This window comes from Salmo salar, chromosome ssa03 (genome assembly GCF_905237065.1).
Source record: "Salmo salar chromosome ssa03, Ssal_v3.1, whole genome shotgun sequence".
Classification (NCBI taxonomy): Eukaryota; Metazoa; Chordata; class Actinopteri; order Salmoniformes; family Salmonidae; genus Salmo; species Salmo salar.
Genome location: NC_059444.1, coordinates 3,608,961 through 3,633,581, shown reverse-complemented (window position 1 = coordinate 3,633,581; position 24,621 = coordinate 3,608,961). Strand labels below are relative to the sequence as shown.

Here is a 24,621-nt window from a genome sequence, read left to right as displayed (position 1 = left end):
GACTCACAGATAATCACTCACAGCCTGAACACACACTGAGCTCTCTGTACCGTGACATGGCAGGCACGCACAACCAACCGAGCGACTGTGTGTGTGTGTGTGTGTGTGTGTGTGTGTGTGTGTGTGTGTGTGTGTGTGTGTGAGATAATTCATGTGTCACCTTTAAGGAACAAATGGGGAGGAAACCCAATCTCTCATTATCACAGACCCACCCTCAACACAGCATGGCTCCAACCCGACTCTGCTGATCTCTGCACTAACCTTAAATAGACACAGATAATGGACAACACACACACACTGAACTGTCCAATAGACCCAGCCAAACACACACACTGAACTGTCCAATAGACCCAGCCATACACACACACTGAACTGTCCAATAGACCCAGCCATACACACACACTGAACTGTCCAATAGACCCAGCCATACACACACACTGAACTGTCCAATAGACCCAGCCATACACACACACTGAACTGTCCAATAGACCCAGCCATACACACACACTGAACTGTCCAATAGACCCAGCCATACACACACACACTGAACTGTCCAATAGACCCAGCCATACACACACACACTGAACTGTCCAATAGACCCAGCCATACACACACACACTGAACTGTCCAATAGACCCAGCCATACACACACACTGAACTGTCCAATAGACCCAGCCATACACACACACACTGAACTGTCCAATAGACCCAGCCAAACACACACACACTGAACTGTCCAATAGACCCAGCCATACACACACACTGAACTGTCCAATAGACCCAGCCAAACACACACACACACTGAACTGTCCAATAGACCCAGCCAAACACACACACTGAACTGTCCAATAGACCCAGCCAAACACACACACACTGAACTGTCCAATAGACCCAGCCAAACACACACACTGAACTGTCCAATAGACCCAGCCATACACACTGAACTGTCCAATAGACCCAGCCATACACACACACTGAACTGTCCAATAGACCCAGCCAAACACACACACACACACACACTGAACTGTCCAATAGACCCAGCCAAACACACACACACTGAACTGTCCAATAGACCCAGCCATACACACACACTGAACTGTCCAATAGACCCAGCCAAACACACACACTGAACTGTCCAATAGACCCAGCCAAACACACACACACTGAACTGTCCAATAGACCCAGCCAAACACACACACACTGAACTGTCCAATAGACCCAGCCAAACACACACACACTGAACTGTCCAATAGACCCAGCCAAACACACACACACTGAACTGTCCAATAGACCCAGCCATACACACACACACTGAACTGTCCAATAGACCCAGCCAAACACACACACACTGAACTGTCCAATAGACCCAGCCATACACACACACACTGAACTGTCCAATAGACCCAGCCATACACACACACTGAACTGTCCAATAGACCCAGCCAAACACACACACACACACACTGAACTGTCCAATAGACCCAGCCAAACACAAACACACTGAACTGTCCAATAGACCCAGCCATACACACACACTGAACTGTCCAATAGACCCAGCCATACACACACACTGAACTGTCCAATAGACCCAGCCATACACACACACTGAACTGTCCAATAGACCCAGCCATACACACACACTGAACTGTCCAATAGACCCAGCCAAACACACACACTGAACTGTCCAATAGACCCAGCCATACACACACACTGAACTGTCCAATAGACCCAGCCATACACACACACACTGAACTGTCCAATAGACCCAGCCATACACACACACTGAACTGTCCAATAGACCCAGCCATACACACACACTGAACTGTCCAATAGACCCAGCCATCACACACACACTGAACTGTCCAATAGACCCAGCCAAACACACACACACTGAACTGTCCAATAGACCCAGCCATACACACACACACTGAACTGTCCAATAGACCCAGCCATACACACACACACTGAACTGTCCAATAGACCCAGCCATACACACACACTGAACTGTCCAATAGACCCAGCCATACACACACACTGAACTGTCCAATAGACCCAGCCATACACACACACTGAACTGTCCAATAGACCCAGCCATACACACACACTGAACTGTCCAATAGACCCAGCCATACACACACACACTGAACTGTCCAATAGACCCAGCCATACACACACACTGAACTGTCCAATAGACCCAGCCAAACACACACACTGAACTGTCCAATAGACCCAGCCATACACACACACTGAACTGTCCAATAGACCCAGCCATACACACACACTGAACTGTCCAATAGACCCAGCCAAACACACACACTGAACTGTCCAATATACCCAGCCATACACACACACACTGAACTGTCCAATAGACCCAGCCATACACACACACTGAACTGTCCAATAGACCCAGCCAAACACACACACACTGAACTGTCCAATAGACCCAGCCATACACACACACACTGAACTGTCCAATAGACCCAGCCAAACACACACACACTGAACTGTCCAATAGACCCAGCCATACACACACACTGAACTGTCCAATAGACCCAGCCAAACACACACACACACACTGAACTGTCCAATAGACCCAGCCAAACACACACACACACACTGAACTGTCCAATAGACCCAGCCATACACACACACACACACACTGAACTGTCCAATAGACCCAGCCAAACACACACACACACACACACTGAACTGTCCAATAGACCCAGCCAAAACACACACACACACACACTGAACTGTCCAATAGACCCAGCCATACACACACACACTGAACTGTCCAATAGACCCAGCCATACACACACACTGAACTGTCCAATAGACCCAGCCATACACACACACTGAACTGTCCAATAGACCCAGCCAAACACACACACACTGAACTGTCCAATAGACCCAGCCAAACACACACACACACACTGAACTGTCCAATAGACCCAGCCATACACACACACACACACTGAACTGTCCAATAGACCCAGCCAAACACACACACACACACACACACTGAACTGTCCAATAGACCCAGCCAAACACACACACTGAACTGTCCAATAGACCCAGCCAAACACACACACACTGAACTGTCCAATAGACCCAGCCAAACACACACACTGAACTGTCCAATAGACCCAGCCAAACACACACACTGAACTGTCCAATAGACCCAGCCAAACACACACACTGAACTGTCCAATAGACCCAGCCAAACACACACACTGAACTGTCCAATAGACCCAGCCAAACACACACACTGAACTGTCCAATAGACCCAGCCAAACACACACACTGAACTGTCCAATAGACCCAGCCATACACACACACACTGAACTGTCCAATAGACCCAGCCATACACACACACTGAACTGTCCAATAGACCCAGCCAAACACACACACACTGAACTGTCCAATAGACCCAGCCAAACACACACACACTGAACTGTCCAATAGACCCAGCCAAACACACACACTGAACTGTCCAATAGACCCAGCCAAACACACACACTGAACTGTCCTATAGACCCAGCCAAACACACACACTGAACTGTCCAATAGACCCAGCCAAACACACACACTGAACTGTCCAATAGACCCAGCCATACACACACACACTGAACTGTCCAATAGACCCAGCCAAACACACACACTGAACTGTCCAATAGACCCAGCCATACACACACACTGAACTGTCCAATAGACCCAGCCAAACACACACACTGAACTGTCCAATAGACCCAGCCAAACACACACACTGAACTGTCCAATAGACCCAGCCAAACACACACACTGAACTGTCCAATAGACCCAGCCATCACACACACACTGAACTGTCCAATAGACCCAGCCATACACACACACTGAACTGTCCAATAGACCCAGCCAAACACACACACTGAACTGTCCAATAGACCCAGCCATACACACACACTGAACTGTCCAATAGACCCAGCCAAACACACACACACTGAACTGTCCAATATACCCAGCCATACACACACACACTGAACTGTCCTATAGACCCAGCCATACACACACACACTGAACTGTCCAATAGACCCAGCCAAAACACACACACTGAACTGTCCAATAGACCCAGCCAAACACACACACTGAACTGTCCAATAGACCCAGCCATACACACACACACTGAACTGTCCAATAGACCCAGCCAAACACACACACACTGAACTGTCCAATAGACCCAGCCATACACACACACACTGAACTGTCCAATAGACCCAGCCAAACACACACTGAACTGTCCAATAGACCCAGCCAAACACACACACTGAACTGTCCAATAGACCCAGCCAAACACACACACACTGAACTGTCCAATAGACCCAGCCATACACACACACTGAACTGTCCAATAGACCCAGCCAAACACACACACTGAACTGTCCAATAGACCCAGCCAAACACACACACACTGAACTGTCCAATAGACCCAGCCATACACACACACTGAACTGTCCAATAGACCCAGCCAAACACACACACACTGAACTGTCCAATAGACCCAGCCAAACACACACACTGAACTGTCCAATAGACCCAGCCATACACACACACTGAACTGTCCAATAGACCCAGCCAAACACACACACACTGAACTGTCCAATAGACCCAGCCAAACACACACACTGAACTGTCCAATAGACCCAGCCATACACACACACTGAACTGTCCAATAGACCCAGCCATACACACACACTGAACTGTCCTACAGACACAGTATACGATGACTATGGAGGTACTGTCCGTCTCCACAACATTTTCAAAACGTACAATGTGAATGTCACACACACAACCCTCAACCAAATACATGAGGCACCAATTATCCATCCTATAACCTGTGTTCCCTCTAGATCAGAATTGGGCTGCCTGTGTAAACACAGCCTTCGCGTACTAAAACAAAACACATTTACTCTGCTTTTAAAACATACATACAATAGAGAGAAGGGTAGAGAATCGAACCACAGCATCGTAAGTGCAAATTTGATTGGTGGGTTGATGGATTGATTGATTGATTGGTTAAATTTGTTAATTGACTCACCTTGCTTCTGTTCAAAGTCATCCAACACTTTATCCAGGTTGAAGGCCTCTTCCTGGAAGTAGTTCTCCATGAGTCAGGTACCTCCACCCTGACACGCTGCAGAAACCTGTTAATATATGGTTAAAACCCGGGTTAGCACCGGGTAACACTAACCCATTTTCTAACCCTGGAAGTAGTTCTCTGGGTTAACGCCTCTGGGTTAGCGCCCTGTCGATCTCTTCATCTCCCTCCCCATGTCTCGCTCATCGGGCAATCATCTCCCTCCCTAACTCCCTCACCTGTCCAGAGGTCCTCTCCAACAACAGTCCTAGGTAGCTGTGATCTCCTTCTCACTCAGCCTCACTTCCTCATTCGGTCTGGCCAGCGCCAAGCGCCCATACCTGCAACGACAAGAACCTGTCACACTCAAGCTCATCAAATATAGACCTATAACTTGGTGTTAAACATTTCAATCCCACACCTGTTGAGTGTATTCTGATAAACTATTACTGAATGAATGTACACTTCAGGGAAACGACTAGAGAGAAGAATAGACTGCAGTCTTGGTCAGATAGAGGATAAAGATCAATGACCAACCGGAGTAGAACAGTACAGTACACACACCTGGCCAGTCTTCTTGCAGACCAGGACCTCAAGGGTAAAAACTGTACTATTTGAACTTCAGGGTCATGATAGTATAAAGGAGGGGAGAGGACCAGGCTTTACGCTCCCAAGTGGCGCAGCGGTCTAAGACACTGCATCTCAGTGCTAGAGGCGTCACTACCTCACTATCTTGCCGATGCACGGAAAACCCAGCCAGCTGTGTGTTATCCGTGTCGTCGTTCAGCCACGACTCAGTGAACCATAGGATATTACAGTTTTGAATGTCCCGTTGGTAGGATAGTCTTGATCACAGCTCATCCAGTTTATTCTCTAGTGATTGCACGTTGGCTAATAGTATGGAAGGTAGAGGCAGGTTACACACTCACCATCGGATTCTTTCAAGGCACCCCGACCTACTTCCCCTATATCTCCGTCTTTTCTTCATGCGAATGAATAAACCCCAGGAAGAGTAGCTGCTGCCTTGGCAGGAACTAATGGGGATCCATAATAAACCCCAGGAAGAGTAGCTGCTGCCTTGGCAGGAACTAATGGGGATCCATAATAAACCCCAGGAAGAGTAGCTGCTGCCTTGGCAGGAACTAATGGGGATCCATAATAAACCCCAGGAAGAGTAGCTGCTGCCTTGGCAGGAACTAATGGGGATCCATAATAAACCCCAGGAAGAGTAGCTGCTGCCTTGGCAGGAACTAATGGGGATCCATAATAAACCCCAGGAAGAGTAGCTGCTGCCTTGGCAGGAACTAATGGGGATCCATAATAAACCCCAGGAAGAGTAGCTGCTGCCTTGGCAGGAACTAATGGGGATCCATAATAAACCCCAGGAAGAGTAGCTGCTGCCTTGGCAGGAACTAATGGGGATCCATAATAAACCCCAGGAAGAGTAGCTGCTACCTTGGCAGGAACTAATGGGGATCCATAATAAACCCCAGGAAGAGTATCTGCTGCCTTGGCAGGAACTAATGGGGATCCATAATAAACCCCAGGAAGAGTAGCTGCTGCCTTGGCAGGAACTAATGTGGATCCATAATAAACCCCAGGAAGAGTAGCTGCTGCCTTGGCAGGAACTAATGGGGATCCATAATAAACCCCAGGAAGAGTAGCTGCTGCCTTGGCAGGAACTAATGGGGATCCATAATAAACCCCAGGAAGAGTAGCTGCTGCCTTGGCAGGAACTAATGGGGATCCATAATAAACCCCAGGAAGAGTAGCTGCTGCCTTGGCAGGAACTAATGTGGATCCATAATAAACCCCAGGAAGAGTAGCTGCTGCCTTGGCAGGAACTAATGTGGATCCATAATAAACCCCAGGAAGAGTAGCTGCTGCCTTGGCAGGAACTAATGGGGATCCATAATAAACCCCAGGAAGAGTAGCTGCTGCCTTGGCAGGAACTAATGTGGATCCATAATAAACCCCAGGAAGAGTAGCTGCTGCCTTGGCAGGAACTAATGGGGATCCATAATAAACCCCAGGAAGAGTAGCTGCTGCCTTGGCAGGAACTAATGGGGATCCATAATAAACCCCAGGAAGAGTAGCTGCTGCCTTGGCAGGAACTAATGGGGATCCATAATAAACCCCAGGAAGAGTAGCTGCTGCCTTGGCAGGGAACTAATGGGGATCCATAATAAACCCCAGGAAGAGTAGCTGCTGCCTTGGCAGGAACTAATGGGGATCCATAATAAACCCCAGGAAGAGTAGCTGCTGCCTTGGCAGGAACTAATGGGGATCCATAATAAACCCCAGGAAGAGTAGCTGCTGCCTTGGCAGGAACTAATGGGGATCCATAATAAACCCCAGGAAGAGCAGCCGCTGCCTTGGCAGGAATTAATGGGGATCCTTAACAAGTACAAATACTAATCCTAAATAACAGAAAAAAAACAGCATTGAATGTAGCTAGGCTAGCATATCACCTCATATTAAAGCAGCATTGAATGTAGCTAGGCTAGCATATCATCTCATATTAAAGCAGCATTGAATGTAGCTAGGCTAGCATATCACCTCATATTAAAGCAGCATTGAATGTAGCTAGGCTAGCATATCATCTCATATTAAAGCAGCATTGAATGTAGCTAGGCTAGCATATCACCTCATATTAAAGCAGCATTGAATGTAGCTAGGCTAGCATATCACCTCATATTAAAGCAGCATTGAATGTAGCTAGGCTAGCATATCACCTCATATCAAAACACCAGGATGTGATCTGCTTTCTCAAAGAAATTGCCAAAATGACAGGAGAACATGGAGTGTAATGTTTGCTAAAAAAAAAAATCTAAAAAAAATACAAAATAAAACTGGTGGATTTGGAAATGTCTGCAGTAAAACTTTCACGTCCGACTCGTTAAAGAAAATATCTTCTTCCAGTTCGAAGTGAGTAATCGCTGTCCTGATATCCAGAAGCTATTTTCAGTCATAAGACGATGGCAGAAACATTACGTACAAAATGAGTTACAAATAATGCGAAAACACAAAAATTGGTTAGGAGCCCGTAAAAAAAACCGGCAGCATTTAATATTTAAGAGGCAACATACTTGTTTTTAGATGTTTCTTAGAGCTAGAAGCACGGCAGCCCTCTCTCTCTCGACTCCATTTCTTTCAGCCTCGTGTGATAATGTAAAGTAACATCTTCCACCTGACTACTGAGACTAAATCTGATTAAGAGGCAACATGCTTGTTTTTAAGATGAACAGGAAGCCTTGACCAGATCAAGGCTTCGTCCCAAATGGCACCCTAAAGTAGTGCACTATATAGTGAATAGGGTTCCATTTGGGCCAAGTGTAAACAGTCGACTGCCCATCAACTAACTCCCTGTCCCCGGGCTCAATTGCTACTGCGTATACAGTGAGTATACCAGATATTAGGAACACCTTCCTAATATTGAGCCATAATTCATCATGGACTCTACAAGGTATCGAAAGCATTCCACAGGGATGCTGGGCCCACAGTTGTGTCAAGTTCGCTGGATGTCCTTTGAGTGGTGGGCCATTCGTGATACAAACGGGAAACTGTTGATGATGAAAAACCATGGCACCTACTACCACATCCCATTCAAAGACAACCATAGTAACATAGAGCAGGAAGTTCCAACATGATCAGAAATATACATAACCTGTCTGTAGTTCTCGGAAAAAAATCACTGCCCCATCATTTAATGCCATTAGTCATCTCAGGGATCCTACTACAAAACGTCACAGAGAAGCAATTTTGCTAATCATTACAACAACAAAAAAGTCAATAGACATCAAATCATAAAATTACACCCAAACTGTGCAGTACGCCACTAACCTTAACACAATCCAAATGTTAAGTGGCGACGTTGTCCTCGAATGTGAGTTCACAGGTCTACAACAGCTGCATGATGTATTATTCAGACTCTGGGTAATTAAATCTGAATCAGGCTGGCTCCTGTCCTCACACAGCAGTGTGTATTTACACGCAGTCTATCACAGTGCCATCCGTTTTTATCACCAAAGCTCCATATACTTACCCACCACTACGACCTGAACGCTCTCGTTGGCTGGCCCAATGCGCTTCATATTTCGTCACCAAACCCACTGATTCCAGGTCATCTATAAAAAAAAGTCTTTGCTAGGTAAAGCTCCGCCTTATCTCAGCTCACTGGTCACCATAGCAACACCTACCCGTAGCACGCGCTCCAGCAGGTATATCTCACTGGTCACCCCCAAAGCCAATTCCTCCTTTGGCCGCCTTTCCTTCCAGTTCTCTGCTGCCAATGACTGGAACGAATTGCAAAGATCACTGAAGCTGGAGTCATATCTCCGTCTCTAACTTTAAGCATCAGCTGTCAGAGCAGCTCACAGATCACTGCAGCTGTACATAGCCCATCTGTAAATAGCCCATCCAACTACCTCATCCCCATACAGTTTTTTTTTGCTTCTTTGCACCCCAGTTTCTCTACTTGCACATTCATCTTCTGCACATCTATCACTCCAGTGTTTAAATTGCTAAATTGTAATTATTTTTGCCACTATGGCCTATTTATTGCCTTACCTCATTTGCACACACTGTATATAGACTTTCACTATTGTATTATTGACTGTATGTTTGTTTATTCCATGTGTAACTCTGTGTTGTTGGTTGTGTCGCACTGCTTTGCGTTATCTTGGCCAGGTCGCAGTTGTAAATGAGGACTTGTTCTCATTTAACAAGCCTACCTGGTTAAATAAAGGACTTGTTCTCAACTAGCCTACCTGGTTAAATAAAGGACTTGTTCTCAACTGGCCTACCTGGTTAAATAAAGGACTTGTTCTCAACTAGTCTACCTGGTTAAATAAAGGACTTGTTCTCAACTAGCCTACCTGGTTAAATAAAGGACTTGTTCTCAACTAGCCTACCTGGTTAAATAAAGGACTTGTTCTCAACTAGCCACCTGGTTAAATAAAGGACTTGTTCTCAACTTGCCTACCTGGTTAAATAAAGGACTTGTTCTCAACTAGCCTACCTGGTTAAATAAAGGACTTGTTCTCAACTAGCCTACCTGGTTAAATAAAGGTGAAATAAATAGAGGTGCAGGAGGCTTTTTACATAGTTGGTACCCTTGGTGAGTATGTAGTATGACCCATCTAACCTAACCCTAACCTTGGTGAGTATGTAGTATGACCCATCTAACCTAACCCTAACCTAACCCTAACCTAACCTAACCCTAACCTTGGTGAGTATGTAGTATAACCCATCTAACCTAACCCTAACCTAACCCTAACCTTGGTGAGTATGTAGTATGACCCATCTAACCTAACCCTTACCTTGGTGAGTATGTAGTATGACCCATCTAACCTAACCCTAACCTAACCCTAACCTAACCTAACCCTAACCTTGGTGAGTATGTAGTATAACCCATCTAACCTAACCCTAACCTAACCCTAACCTAACCTAACCCTAACCTTGGTGAGTATGTAGTATGACCCATCTAACCTAACCCTAACCTAACCCTAACCTAACCCTAACCTTGGTGAGTATGTAGTATGACCCATCTAACCTAACCCTAACCTAACCCTAACCTAACCCTAACCTTGGTGAGTATGTAGTATGACCCATCTAACCTAACCCTAACCTAACCTAACCTAACCCTAACCTAACCCTAACCTTGGTGAGTATGTAGTATAACCCATCTAACCTAACCTAACCCTAACCTAACCTAACCCTAACCTTGGTGAGTATGTAGTATGACCCATCTAACCTAACCCTAACCTAACCCTAACCTAACCCTAACCTTGGTGAGTATGTAGTATGACACCACAACCCATCTAACCTAACCCTAACCTAACCCTGGGGAGTATGTAGTATGACCCATCTAACCTAACCCTAACCTTGGTGAGTATGTAGTATGACCCATCTAACCTAACCCTAACCTAACCCTAACCTAACCCTAACCTAACCTAACCCTAACCTTGGTGAGTATGTAGTATGACCCATCTAACCTAACCCTAACCTAACCCTAACCTAACCCTAACCTTGGTGAGTATGTAGTATGACCCATCTAACCTAACCCTAACCTAACCCTAACCTTGGTGAGTATGTAGTATGACCCATCTAACCTAACCCTAACCTAACCCTAACCTAACCGAGTATGTAGTATGACCCATCTAACCTAACCCTAACCTAACCCTAACCTAACCCTAATCTTGGTGAGTATGTAGTATAACCCATCTAAACTAACCCTAACCTAACCTTGGTGAGTATGTAGTATAACCCACCTAACCTAACCCTAACCTTGGTGAGTATGTAGTATAACCCATCTAACCTAACCCTAACCTAACCCTAACCTAACCCTAACCCTGGTGAGTATGTAGTATAACCCATCTAAACTAACCCTAACCTAACCTTGGTGAGTATGTAGTATAACCCATCTAACCTAACCCTAACCTAACCCTAACCCTGGGGAGTATGTAGTATAACCCATCTAACCTAACCCTAACCTAACCCTAACCTTGGTGAGTATGTAGTATAACACTACAACCCATCTAACCTAACCCTAACCTTGGTGAGTATGTAGTATGACACTACAACCCATCTAACCTAACCCTAACCTTGGTGAGTATGTAGTATGACACTACAACCCATCTAACCTAACCCTAACCTTGGTGAGTATGTAGTATGACACTACAACCCATCTAACCTAACCCTAACCTTGGTGAGTATGTAGTATGACCCATCTAACCTAACCCTAACCTAACCCTAACCTAACCCTAACCTTGGTGAGTATGTAGTATGACCCATCTAACCTAACCCTAACCTAACCCTAACCTAACCCTAACCTTGGTGAGTATGTAGTATGACCCATCTAACCTAACCCTAACCCTAACCCTAACCTAACCCTAACCTTGGTGAGTATGTAGTATGACCCATCTAACCTAACCCTAACCTAACCCTAACCCTGGTGAGTATGTAGTATGACACTACAACCCATGTAACCTAACCCTAACCTTGGTGAGTATGTAGTATAACCCATCTAACCTAAACCACACATCTTTATGCTACTCTCCTCTTACAATACCTTACCCTAACCCAATACCTTACCCTAACCCAATACCTAACCCAATACCTTACCCTAACCCAATACATTACCCTAACCCAATACATTACCCTAACCCAATACCTTACCCTAACCCAATACCTTACCCTAACCCAATACCTTACCCAATACCTTACCCTAACCCAATACCTTAGCCTAACCCAATACCTTACCCTAACCCAATACCTTACCCAATACCTTACCCTAACCCAATACCTTACCCTAACCCAATACCTTACCCAATACCTTACCCTAACCCAATACCTTACCCTATACATTACCCTAACCCAATACCTTACCCAATACCTTACCCAATACCTTACCCTAACCCAATACATTACCCAATACCTTACCCAATACCTTACCCAATACCTTAGCCTTACCCAATACCTTAGCCTTACCCAATACCTTACCCAATACCTTACCCTAACCCAATACCTTACCCAATACCTTACCCTAACCCAATACCTTACCCTAACCCAATACCTTACCCTATACCTTACCCTAACCCAATACCTTACCCAATACATTACCCTAACCCAATACCTTAGCCAATACCTTACCCTAACCCAATACCTTACCCTAACCCAATACATTACCCAATACCTTACCCTAACCCAATACCTTACCCTAACCCAATACCTTACCCAATACCTTACCCTAACCCAATACCTTACCCAATACCTTACCCTAACCCAATACATTACCCTAACCCAATACCTTACCCAATACCTTACCCTAACCCAATACCTTACCCAATACCTTACCCTAACCCAATACCTTACCCTAACCCAATACCTTACCCAATACCTTACCCTAACCCAATACCTTACCCAATACCTTACCCTAACCCAATACCTTACCCAATACCTTACCCTAACCCAATACCTTACCCAATACCTTACCCTAACCCAATACCTTACCCAATACCTTACCCTAACCCAATACCTTACCCAATACCTTACCCTAACCCAATACCTTACCCAATACCTTACCCTAACCCAATACCTTACCCAATACCTTACCCTAACCCAATACCTTACCCAATACCTTACCCTAACCCAATACCTTACCCTAACCCAATACCTTACCCAATACCTTACCCTAACCCAATACCTTACCCTAACCCAATACCTTACCCAATACCTTACCCTAACCCAATACATTACCCTAACCCAATACCTTACCCAATACCTTACCCTAACCCAATACCTTACCCAATACCTTACCCTAACCCAATACCTTACCCTAACCCAATACCTTACCCAATACCTTACCCTAACCCAATACCTTACCCAATACATTACCCAATACCTTACCCAATACCTTAGCCTTACCCAATACCTTAGCCTTACCCAATACCTTACCCAATACATTACCCTAACCCAATACCTTACCCTAACCCAATACCTTACCCAATACCTTAGCCTAACCCAATACCTTACCCAATACCTTACCCTAACCCAATACCTTACCCAATACCTTACCCTAACCCAATACCTTACCCTATACCTTACCCTAACCCAATACCTTACCCTATACCTTACCCTAACCCAATACCTTACCCTATACCTTACCCTAACCCAATACCTTACCCTATACCTTACCCTAACCCAATACCTTACCCTATACCTTACCCTAACCCAATACCTTACCCTATACCTTACCCAATACCTTACCCAATACCTTACCCAATACCTTAGCCTTACCCAATACCTTAGCCTTACCCAATACCTTACCCAATACATTACCCTAACCCAATACCTTACCCTAACCCAATACCTTACCCAATACCTTAGCCTAACCCAATACCTTACCCAATACCTTACCCTAACCCAATACCTTACCCAATACCTTACCCTAACCCAATACCTTACCCTATACCTTACCCTAACCCAATACCTTACCCTATACCTTACCCTAACCCAATACCTTACCCTATACCTTACCCTAACCCAATACCTTACCCTATACCTTACCCTAACCCAATACCTTACCCTATACCTTACCCTAACCCAATACCTTACCCTATACCTTACCCAATACCTTACCCTAACCCAATACCTTACCCAATACCTTACCCAATACCTTAGCCTTACCCAATACCTTAGCCTTACCCAATACCTTACCCAATACATTACCCTAACCCAATACCTTACCCTAACCCAATACCTTACCCAATACCTTACCCTAACCCAATACCTTACCCTAACCCAATACCTTACCCTAACCCAATACCTTACCCAATACCTTACCCTAACCCAATACCTTACCCAATACATTACCCAATACCTTACCCAATACCTTAGCCTTACCCAATACCTTACCCTAACCCAATACCTTACCCAATACCTTACCCTAACCCAATACCTTACCCAATACCTTAGCCTTACCCAATACCTTACCCAATACCTTACCCTAACCCAATACCTTACCCTAACCCAATACCTTACCCAATACCTTACCCTAACCCAATACCTTACCCAATACCTTACCCTAACCCAATACCTTACCCAATACCTTACCCTAACCCAATACCTTACCCAATACCTTACCCTAACCCAATACCTTACCCTAACCCAATACCTTACCCAATACCTTACCCTAACCCAATACCTTACCCAATACCTTAGCCTTACCCAATACCTTAGCCTTACCCAATACCTTACCCTAACCCAATACCTTACCCAATACCTTACCCTAACCCAATACCTTACCCAATACCTTACCCTAACCCAATACCTTACCCTAACCCAATACCTTACCCAATACCTTACCCTAACCCAATACCTTACCCTAACCCAATACCTTACCCTAACCCAATACCTTACCCAATACCTTACCCTTACCCAATACCTTACCCTAACCCAATACCTTACCCTAACCCAATACCTTACCCAATACCTTACCCTAACCCAATACCTTACCCAATACATTACCCTAACCCAATACCTTACCCAATACATTACCCTAACCCAATACCTTACCCAATACCTTACCCTAACCCAATACCTTACCCAATACCTTACCCTAACCCAATACCTTACCCTAACCCAATACCTTACCCTAACCCAATACCTTACCCAATACCTTACCCTAACCCAATACCTTACCCTAACCCAATACATTAACCAATACATTACCCAATACATTACCCTAACCCAATACATTACCCTAACCCAATACATTACCCAATACATTACCCTAACCCAATACATTACCCAATACATTACCCTAACCTCTTACCTTTGAAAACAGCCTGCGGCATCGATATGAGTCAGTTAAATGTCATCATTCTTCCATTTAAAGAGTACTGTGGAGTCTCCTTAAAAACCAAAGCAAGTAGCTAGCACGCACTGGCATACTGGGGCATGTTGGCCCTGGCTCGGGCTCAGTCGACATGACTTCAGTCTCTGTGTTCCAAACTCTCTACCCCTTGGCCCTAAGCATTTCATGTTTGCATGTCTGAAGGGTCTAGAATCTCTGGGTAGATGGATAGTACCTTCAGAAAGTATTCATACCCCTTGACTTATTCCACATTTTGTTGTTACAGACTGAATTCAAAAAGGATTAAATATATTTTAAAACATCTCACCAATACACACACACACACACACACACACACACAATACCCCATAATGACAAACTGAAAATCTGTTTGGAAAATGTTTAGAAAATGTGTTGAAATTAAATACAGAAATCTTATTTACCTAACTAATCACACATCTAATGCCTAAAAGAAGCACCTTTGCCAGCGATTCCAGCTGTGAGTCTTTCTGGGTAAGTCTAAGAGCTTTCCACACCTAAATTGTGCATCATTTGCCAAATATTATTTTCAAAATTCTTCAAACTCTGTCAAATTGGTTGTTGATCATTTGCTAGACAACCATTTTCAAGTCTTGCCATAGATTTAAGGAAAACCTCCCTAGTCTTTGTGGTTGAATCTGTGTTTGAAATTCACTGGTCGACCTTACAGATACTTGTATGTGTAGGGTACAGAGGTCAGGCAGTCACAATCAAATATAATGTTAAACAAGTTTTTACTCCTGAACTTACCCTTTGCTATAATAAAAAATAAAAACATATCTTATTTACATAAGTATTCAGACCCTTTGCTATGAGACTCTAAATTGGGCTCAGGTGCATCCTAGTCAGGATTGAGGGATAGGTGATCGGAGCAAAGTACAGAGAGATCCTTGATGAAAACCTGCTCCAGAGCGCTCAGGACCTCAGACTGGGGTGAAGGTTCACCTTCCAACAGGACAACAACCCTAAGCACATAGCCAAGACAACGCAGGAGTGGCTTCGGGACAAGTCTCTGAATGTCCTTGAGTGGCCCAGCCAGAGCCCGGACTTGAACCTGATCTAATATCTCTGGAGAGACCTGAAAATATCTGTGCAATGACACTCCCCATCCAACCTGACAGAGCTTAAGAGGATCTGCAGAGAAGAATGGGAGAAACTCCCCAAATACACATGTGCCAACAAGCTTGTAGCGTCATACCCAAGAAGACTCAAGGCTGTAATCACTGCCAAAGGTGTTTCAACAAAGTACTGAGTAAAGGGTCTAAATACTTATGTAAATGTAATATCAGTTTATTTGTAATACATTTGCTAAAATTTATAAGCCTGTTTATAGCTTTATCATTATGGTGTGTCATGTGTAGATTGAGGGGGGGGGGAAAAAACATTTAATCAATTTTAGAATACGCCTGTAACATAACAAAATGTGGAAATGGTCAAGGGGTCTGAACACTTTCAGAAGGCACAGATCAGACGTGACCAGGGCGTGCCAAGGTGAAACTTGACTAATTTAATGACATGTAATCTTACACATTGTGAGCTAAAAGGGTAAACTGACCCTAAAATCAACACTCCTACTCTGAGACGCTTGATAAATACATCCCCTGGCGATAGAGAAAGTGAAAGAGCCTGACACATAAACCTAGCTACACATCAACCTGATAACAACAGCTGTGTTTCAGTAGCTACACATCAACCTGATAACAACAGCTGTGTTTCAGTAGCTACACATCAACCTGATAACAGCAGCTGTGTTTCAGTAGCTACACATCAACCTGATAACAACAGCTGCGTTTCAGTAGCTACACATCAACCTGATAACAGCAGCTGTGTTTCAGTAGCTACACATCAACCTGATAACAGCAGCTGTGTTTCAGTAGCTACACATCAACCTGATAACAGCAGCTGTGTTTCAGTAGCTACACATCAACCTGATAACAACAGCTGCGTTTCAGTAGCTACACATCAACCTGATAACAGCAGCTGTGTTTCAGTAGCTACACATCAACCTGATAACAGCAGCTGCGTTTCAGTAGCTACACATCAACCTGATAACAGCAGCTGCGTTTCAGTAGCTACACATCAACCTGATAACAACAGCTGTGTTTCAGTAGCTACACATCAACCTGATAACAACAGCTGTGTTTCAGTAGCTACACATCAACCTGATAACAGCAGCTGTGTTTCAGTAGCTACACATCAACCTGATAACAACAGCTGCGTTTCAGTAGCTACACATCAACCTGATAACAGCAGCTGTGTTTCAGTAGCTACACATCAACCTGATAACAACAGCTGCGTTTCAGTAGCTACACATCAACCTGATAACAACAGCTGTGTTTCAGTAGCTACACATCAACCTGATAACAGCAGCTGCGTTTCAGTAGCTACACATCAACCTGATAACAGCAGCTGCGTTTCAGTAGCTACACATCAACCTGATAACAACAGCTGCGTTTCAGTAGCTACACATCAACCTGATAACAACAGCTGTGTTTCAGTAGCTACACATCAACCTGATAACAACAGCTGCGTTTCAGTAGCTACACATCAACCTGATAACAGCAGCTGTGTTTCAGTAGCTACACATCAACCTGATAACAGCAGCTGTGTTTCAGTAGCTACACATCAACCTGATAACAACAGCTGCGTTTCAATAGCTACACATCAACCTGATAACAACAGCTGCGTTTCAGTAGCTACACATCAACCTGATAACAGCAGCTGTGTTTCAGTAGCTACACATCAACCTGATAACAGCAGCTGCGTTTCAGTAGCTACATGAAATAATAGTATCTGCTAATTCACATGCAGTACCTTTAAACAATAAAGTCATCACATGAGATAATTAACCAATAAGGCACGAGGGGGTGTGGTATATGGCCAATATACCACGGCTAAGGGCTGTTCTTAAGCACGACGGCAACGCGGAGTGCCTGAACACAGCCCTTAGCCGTGGTATATTGGCCATATACCACAAACCCCCCGAGGTGTCTTATTGCTATTATAAACTGGTTACCAACATAATTAGAGCAGTAAAAATGTTTTGTCATACCCATAGTATACGATCTGATATACCACGGCTGTCAGCCAATCAGCATTCAGGGCTCGAACCATCCAGTTTATAATACACAATAACATAGCTATTATTAAAGTGGGGCGGCAGGGTAGCCTAGTGTGTTAGAGCGTTGGGCCAGTAACCGAAAGGTTGCTCGATTGAATACCCGAGCTGACAAGGTAGCAATTCTGTCGTTCTGCCCCCCTGAACAAGGCATTTAACCCACTGTTCCCCGTTAGGCAGTCATTGTAAATAAGAATTTGTTCTTAACTGACTTGCCTAGTTAAATAAAAGGTTAAAGAAAATAAGTGCCATCTCGTTACCTGTTTGTTGGTGGTTTATGGTTAACGTGTGGTCAGGAAGTATGGGTTGCTTAGCTCTTCAAAACCCTTCTTCTCTGTCAGTATTTTCAAGCAGCTACATTCACCCAATGGTTGGCTCCATGTGCAACTACAATTCCAACCCTTTGTTTTAACGTTTAGAAAAGTCAAATCATTGCTTTCAAACCGGTTTTTCGAAACATTATGAAAAGTTAAGGGGCATAAAATCATACTGTTACTTATGTTTCCAAAACTGTACAGCCAGCATCCCTTGACCAGAAGACACTAACGTTAAACTAGTTAGTCAATAGGGGATAAAGCAATGAGTTATGAGTTACTGTACTATCAGCATTAGTTTCTGCGGTGCCAATAGCTTCAGACTAAATGCAATACAAAATACACTTCGTCAGACTGCACAGAAGTTACAGTCTATCATGTGCAGGCTACATTATTATAAAATAGAGGCAACAGTGTGTGTGTAATGTTGACAAGTAGATGTTTTAGGACAGCGGATAGCTTGTAGCAGCTACTTCTACACAGTGTTGTTTCAGTCACGGACAGACATGTCGTTATAAAGGACGGCTACAAGCCTGCGGTAACGATTGTTGTTTTTTAAAATTATTATTTTATTATTTAATGTTAGCTGACACCCGAAACTAAATGTCTACCACCAGCGACATATTAGTTACAGCTATTTCCCGTTAGTTAGCTTGCTGGCTAATGTTGTTTTTATGGCTTAGCCAAACCAATGAGATAATCATTATAATGTCCGTGTTAGAATGACTTTTCAGAATGGGATGAATGTTCTACACCACAGAACCCAGTAGAATCCAGCAGAACCCAACGCAGTGTCTACCATCAGAGCTAAGATCACTGACCGTATTAGCGACTTATACTATTATACTCACTGGTGGAATTCCCATCTTCACAGGTAATGCCATGAGATCCTTCCGTTTATACCGGTCATTCTCTCTCTCTCTCTCACACACACACACACACACACACACACACACACACACACAGAGACACAGGTCTAATAACAAACGCCTTTCGGTTGTATTTTCCACGTCTCCCCGTGTAGGTAAACCCAGCACATAGAGTGGAGTTGTCACCAGACCTGGAACAGCTGAAGTGAGGAGAGTAAAATAGTTGTGTGACGTCTCACTACCATTCCTGTTAGCGTCACTTTACAACGACGTCACTTTCCAATGATAATGAAGAAAAAAACTTCAAAAATAAAAGCCCACATTTTCAACACGTTGCAAGGTGAATAACTAAATAAATAAAAATATACCATTTTAAAATCAGTGTCGATTTTTTTATTTATTGTGTTTATAAGCAAATGTAAGAAGGAATTTGAGGTTCTTTGGCTGTCCCCATAAGATAACCTTTTGTTCTTCCAGGTAGAACCTTTTTCCTTACATGGAACCCAAACGGGTTCTACCTAAAACCCCCAAAAGTTTGACCTGGAACCAATGTTCCCTCTATGTTTTCACCACTGAGCAAATTTAAAGTCTGCTGAGAACAAACTTGAATGTTGTGAAAATTCTGTGCAACTTCCAGTGGCATTTACTGTTAACAGTGAGGCTGTACCCACTATAAGTTACAGTTTTAACAGTGGCCAAGTAGGCTATTGTGGCTATTTAATCATAACCTTGGCCTACCAGAGTCGCGGACCATCAAAAGCAATGAAGAAAATGCATCCATAATATTTTAACATGGAAATAGCTGTTCTATCATTCAGCCTACAGCAGCAGCCAATGTGTGGTGTTCAATATAGGCCTACATTCCATGAGACATGCAGGACTTGACATTAACCTGTTCATCCACTTGTCCTTCAGACAAGGTGGCTGAAAATGGTGTTGTTTGATGTATTAAACACTTTACAAAATAAAATTAATTATTATTTCCTTACCAAAAAAATAATCTCTTTACCTGACTGGCCTTTCAAAGATGTCTAGAAATGTACACGTTTTGTGCTCTTGTAGGAAGCAATTACTCCCCCATTGTTGACTACAAATTATATATATATATATATATATAACTGGGCTAATAACTTGTTAACTAGCAAAGGATATGAACAAAATGTGCACACGTGGCTACAGTACACGCAGCTCTCTCTTTGATCTCAAAACAAGCTCATCTACTCACGACCGCTCATACTGTAAACAAGGTCCAGTTAAAAAAAAAAAATGGCACAGATTCATATATGGCAATGGTCTATTTGCATATAGGCCTATTGCAGCTCTGATTGGTTAGTAAGGGCTAGTTGTGTGTCAATGCAATAGAATTCTACTCCAATGTGTTCTGCCTACAACACAATCTCACACAGTCGGAAGTCGGAAGTTTACATACACTTAGGTTTTTTAACCACTCCACACATTTCTTGTTAACAAACTATAGTTTTGGCAAGTCGGTTAAGACATCTACTTTGTGCATGACAAGTCATTTTTCCAACAATTGTTAACAGACAGATTATTTCACTTATAATTCACTGTATCACAATTCCAGTGGGTCAGAAGTTTACATACACTAAGTTGACTGTGCCTTTAAACAGCTTGGAAAATTCCAGGAAATGATATCATGGCTTTAGAAGCTTCTGATAGGCTAATTGACATCATTTGAGTCAATTGGAGGTGTACCTGTGGATGTATTTCAAGGCCTAACTTCAAACTGAGTGCCTCTTTGCTTGATATCATGGGAAAATCAAAAGAAATCAGCCTGGTCTGGTTCAAGTCTGGTTCATCCTTGGGCGCAATTTCCAAACGCCTGAAGGTACCACGTTCATCTGTACAAACAATAGTACGTAAGTATAAACACCATGGGACTACACAGTCATCATATCGCTCAGGAAGGAGACGCGTTCTGTCTCCTAGAGATGAACGTACTTTGGTGTGAAAAGTGCAAATCAAAGGACCCTGTGAAGATGCTGGAGGAAACAGGTACAAAAGTATCAATATCCACAGTAAAACGAGTCCTATATCGACATAACCTGAAAGGCCGCTCAGCAAGGAAGAAGCCACTGCTCCAAAACCACCATAAAAAAGACAGACTACCGTTTGCAACTGCACATGGGGACAAAGATCATACTTTTTGGAGAAATGTCCTCTGGTCTGATAAAACAAAAATAGAACTGTTTGGTCATAATGACCATCGTTATGTTTGGAGGAAAAATGGGGAGGCTTGCAAGCCGAAGAACACCATCCCAACCGTGAATCACGGGGGTGGCAGCATCATGTTGTGGGGGTGCTTTGCTGCAGGAGGGACTGGTCTACTTCACAAAATAGATGGCATCATGAGGCAGGAAAATGATGTGACTATATTGAAGCAACATCTCAAGACATCAGGCAGGAAGTTAAAGCTTGGTCGCAAATGGGTCTTCCAAATGGACAATGACCCCAAGCATACTTCCAAAGCTGTGGCAAAATGGCTTAAGGACAACAAAGTCAAGGTATTGGAGTGGCCATCAGAAAGCACTGACCTTAATCCCATAGAATATTTGTAGACAGAACTGAAAAAGCGTGTGCGAGCAAGGAGGCCTACAAACCTGACTCAGTTCCTCTGTCAGGAGGAATGGGCCAAAATTCACCCAACTTATTGTGGGAAGCTTGTGGAAGGCTACCCGAAACATTTGACCCAAGCTAAACAATTTAAAGGCAATGCTACCAAATACTAATTGAGTGAATGTAAACTTCTGACCCACTGGGAATGTGATGAAAGAAATAAAAGCTGAAATAAAAAAAAAATTCTCTCTACTAGTATTCTAACTGACCTAAGACAGGGATTTTTCTTACTCAGATTAAATGTCAGGAATTGTGAAAAACTGAGTTTAAATGTATTTGGCTAAGGTGTATGTAAACTCCCGACTTCAACTGTACATAGTTCGTTTTGGTATGTTGCAATGAAAGTGGCTAATATTGCGTTGATTCGATCACAATTGCCACAGTAAAGGGAAACGTTGATAGCGTTTAACAGGGGAAAACTAGAAAGTTAAGTTCAATATTTTGCTTCTCTCTGTGGGCTCATATTTCTTCTGCATGGCAGTCGCAAAGCAGCTGCTTGGCAGTCCCCCAGGGGGGTTACTGGGCAGCATGAGCGCCGTTCAGAGGGAACATTGCCAAGAACCAAAATGGGTTCTTCTATGGTGACAGCCATAAAACCCTTTGGGAACCCTTGTTTCTCTCCAACGAGTGTAGGATCTCTACTAACCAAATTATGTTCTGAATGGTTGACTACTCAGCCTTTCTTAAACATATGAATGGAATCCTGCATGTTATATTCATTCCAATAGAACAAAAATGAATTGACTGTTGTTTGTGTTGAAAAACTGAGGTCAAAAGGAGACTGGAGTGAGACTTACTTTTTTTACAAAATCTTTCCCTGTTTATTTCCAGTGTGTAATAAAATACAATTCCATACTAGACTTCCATGCACTCTTGCCTTGCCCTAATGGAGGGGCCAAGTAGCAATTATTAGTAGTTTTTTTTGAGAGTTGAGTGTGGATGGTGTTGCTGGGTATTTAGACCTCAGTCCTCCATGAAATAACACCACATAGATTCAACAGACCTTACTGAGTACTCTCTCAAACCCACTGTGACATCGGCAACGGAACGTTTTTTCTCTACAAGCCAATATGTAATTAATATGTGGTTGCATTGCATTGCATTGCAGTGAATGGAGGGGCTGTCACTAAATTAAACCCGTTTCCCTCCACAATAGACCAATTTAAGTTATGTAGACTATTGAGTAATTCCAATTACAATATTCAAATAAAAAGTACGTAAAATGATCATCTTTCTAGGGGGACTCGATCGTGCTGCCCTCCGTTCAGAACATATGGCAGTGAGAGTAAGTCCATTGGCGGATAGTGGAACGAGGTGAAACAGGGCAGACGTTCTGCAAATCTTCTCATCGATGAAACATCTGATATCAATAAAAATAAAATACCAAAAATAGAATCTGTTACGAATACAGTGCACTAAGTTTTATAGACTTTTTTTTTTTTTTTAATTGCGTTGTTCAGGAGTACAAAGTTGAATTGAGTTAGTGCACACACGCACCTGAAATAGGAAGGGAAATATGCAAATACATGCAACAACGCACCTATAGGTCGTGCTTGGCTTTGCCTACTTCCTTGCTTTTTCTGCCCACTATGCTTCATTTGCTCCCACCGTAAACGACACAGATGAACTGTCTTGGATTAGTTATATATTTCTTTATACCGTAGACTGTTAAAAAAAAAAAAACATGTATACACCAACAGCACATGCGTACTAGCGCTAACATTTTAATGGCCGATTTTTAAAGGGGAGACTAACTAATCTACAAATCATCTTGCATCATTAATAACTACTCAGTATTATTTGTAGATCAGTCAGCCGGTCACAATTTACCCATGAAACATCACAGTTTTGATGCACGAGAACACAGCCAATATCTTTGCATGCGAGTGATAACAAAATGTCCTTAGTGACAATTATTTTTATATTTCAATGAATGTTTTGTGCACAAAAGTGACGACTAAAGCGTTTTACTAGGAATTTTCTTATCTGACTTTCAATGTGGCCGTGTATGGAAATTGTCTTTCTGGGTTGGGTGTCAGCAAAATTACAGGAGCAGTCGAAACAGTGCCTCTAGACAGGAACACTGGCCCCTTGGTTATTTTGGATTAATTCAAACCATTGTGTACTTATTGCTACGGTGTCTCATCAGGGATATTGCTGCTTTAAAAAAAAAA

General features: G+C 43.3%; 1 protein-coding gene across 1 annotated transcript in view; it reads right to left on the bottom strand.

The window, feature by feature from the left end:
• LOC106596333 (zinc finger FYVE domain-containing protein 9) overlaps nucleotides 1-24,135 on the bottom strand; it is a 69,920-nt gene extending 45,785 nt beyond the window's left edge. The window contains exons 1-3 of the mRNA XM_045714336.1: nucleotides 23,988-24,135; nucleotides 5,353-5,454; nucleotides 5,075-5,180 (exon numbers count right to left, since the gene is read on the bottom strand). Coding sequence (XP_045570292.1) covers nucleotides 5,075-5,144 — 70 coding nt within the window. The 5' untranslated portion in view covers nucleotides 5,145-5,180; nucleotides 5,353-5,454; nucleotides 23,988-24,135. The remainder of the gene's footprint in view (nucleotides 1-5,074; nucleotides 5,181-5,352; nucleotides 5,455-23,987) is intronic.
• Between the last annotated feature and the right edge of the window lie 486 nt (nucleotides 24,136-24,621).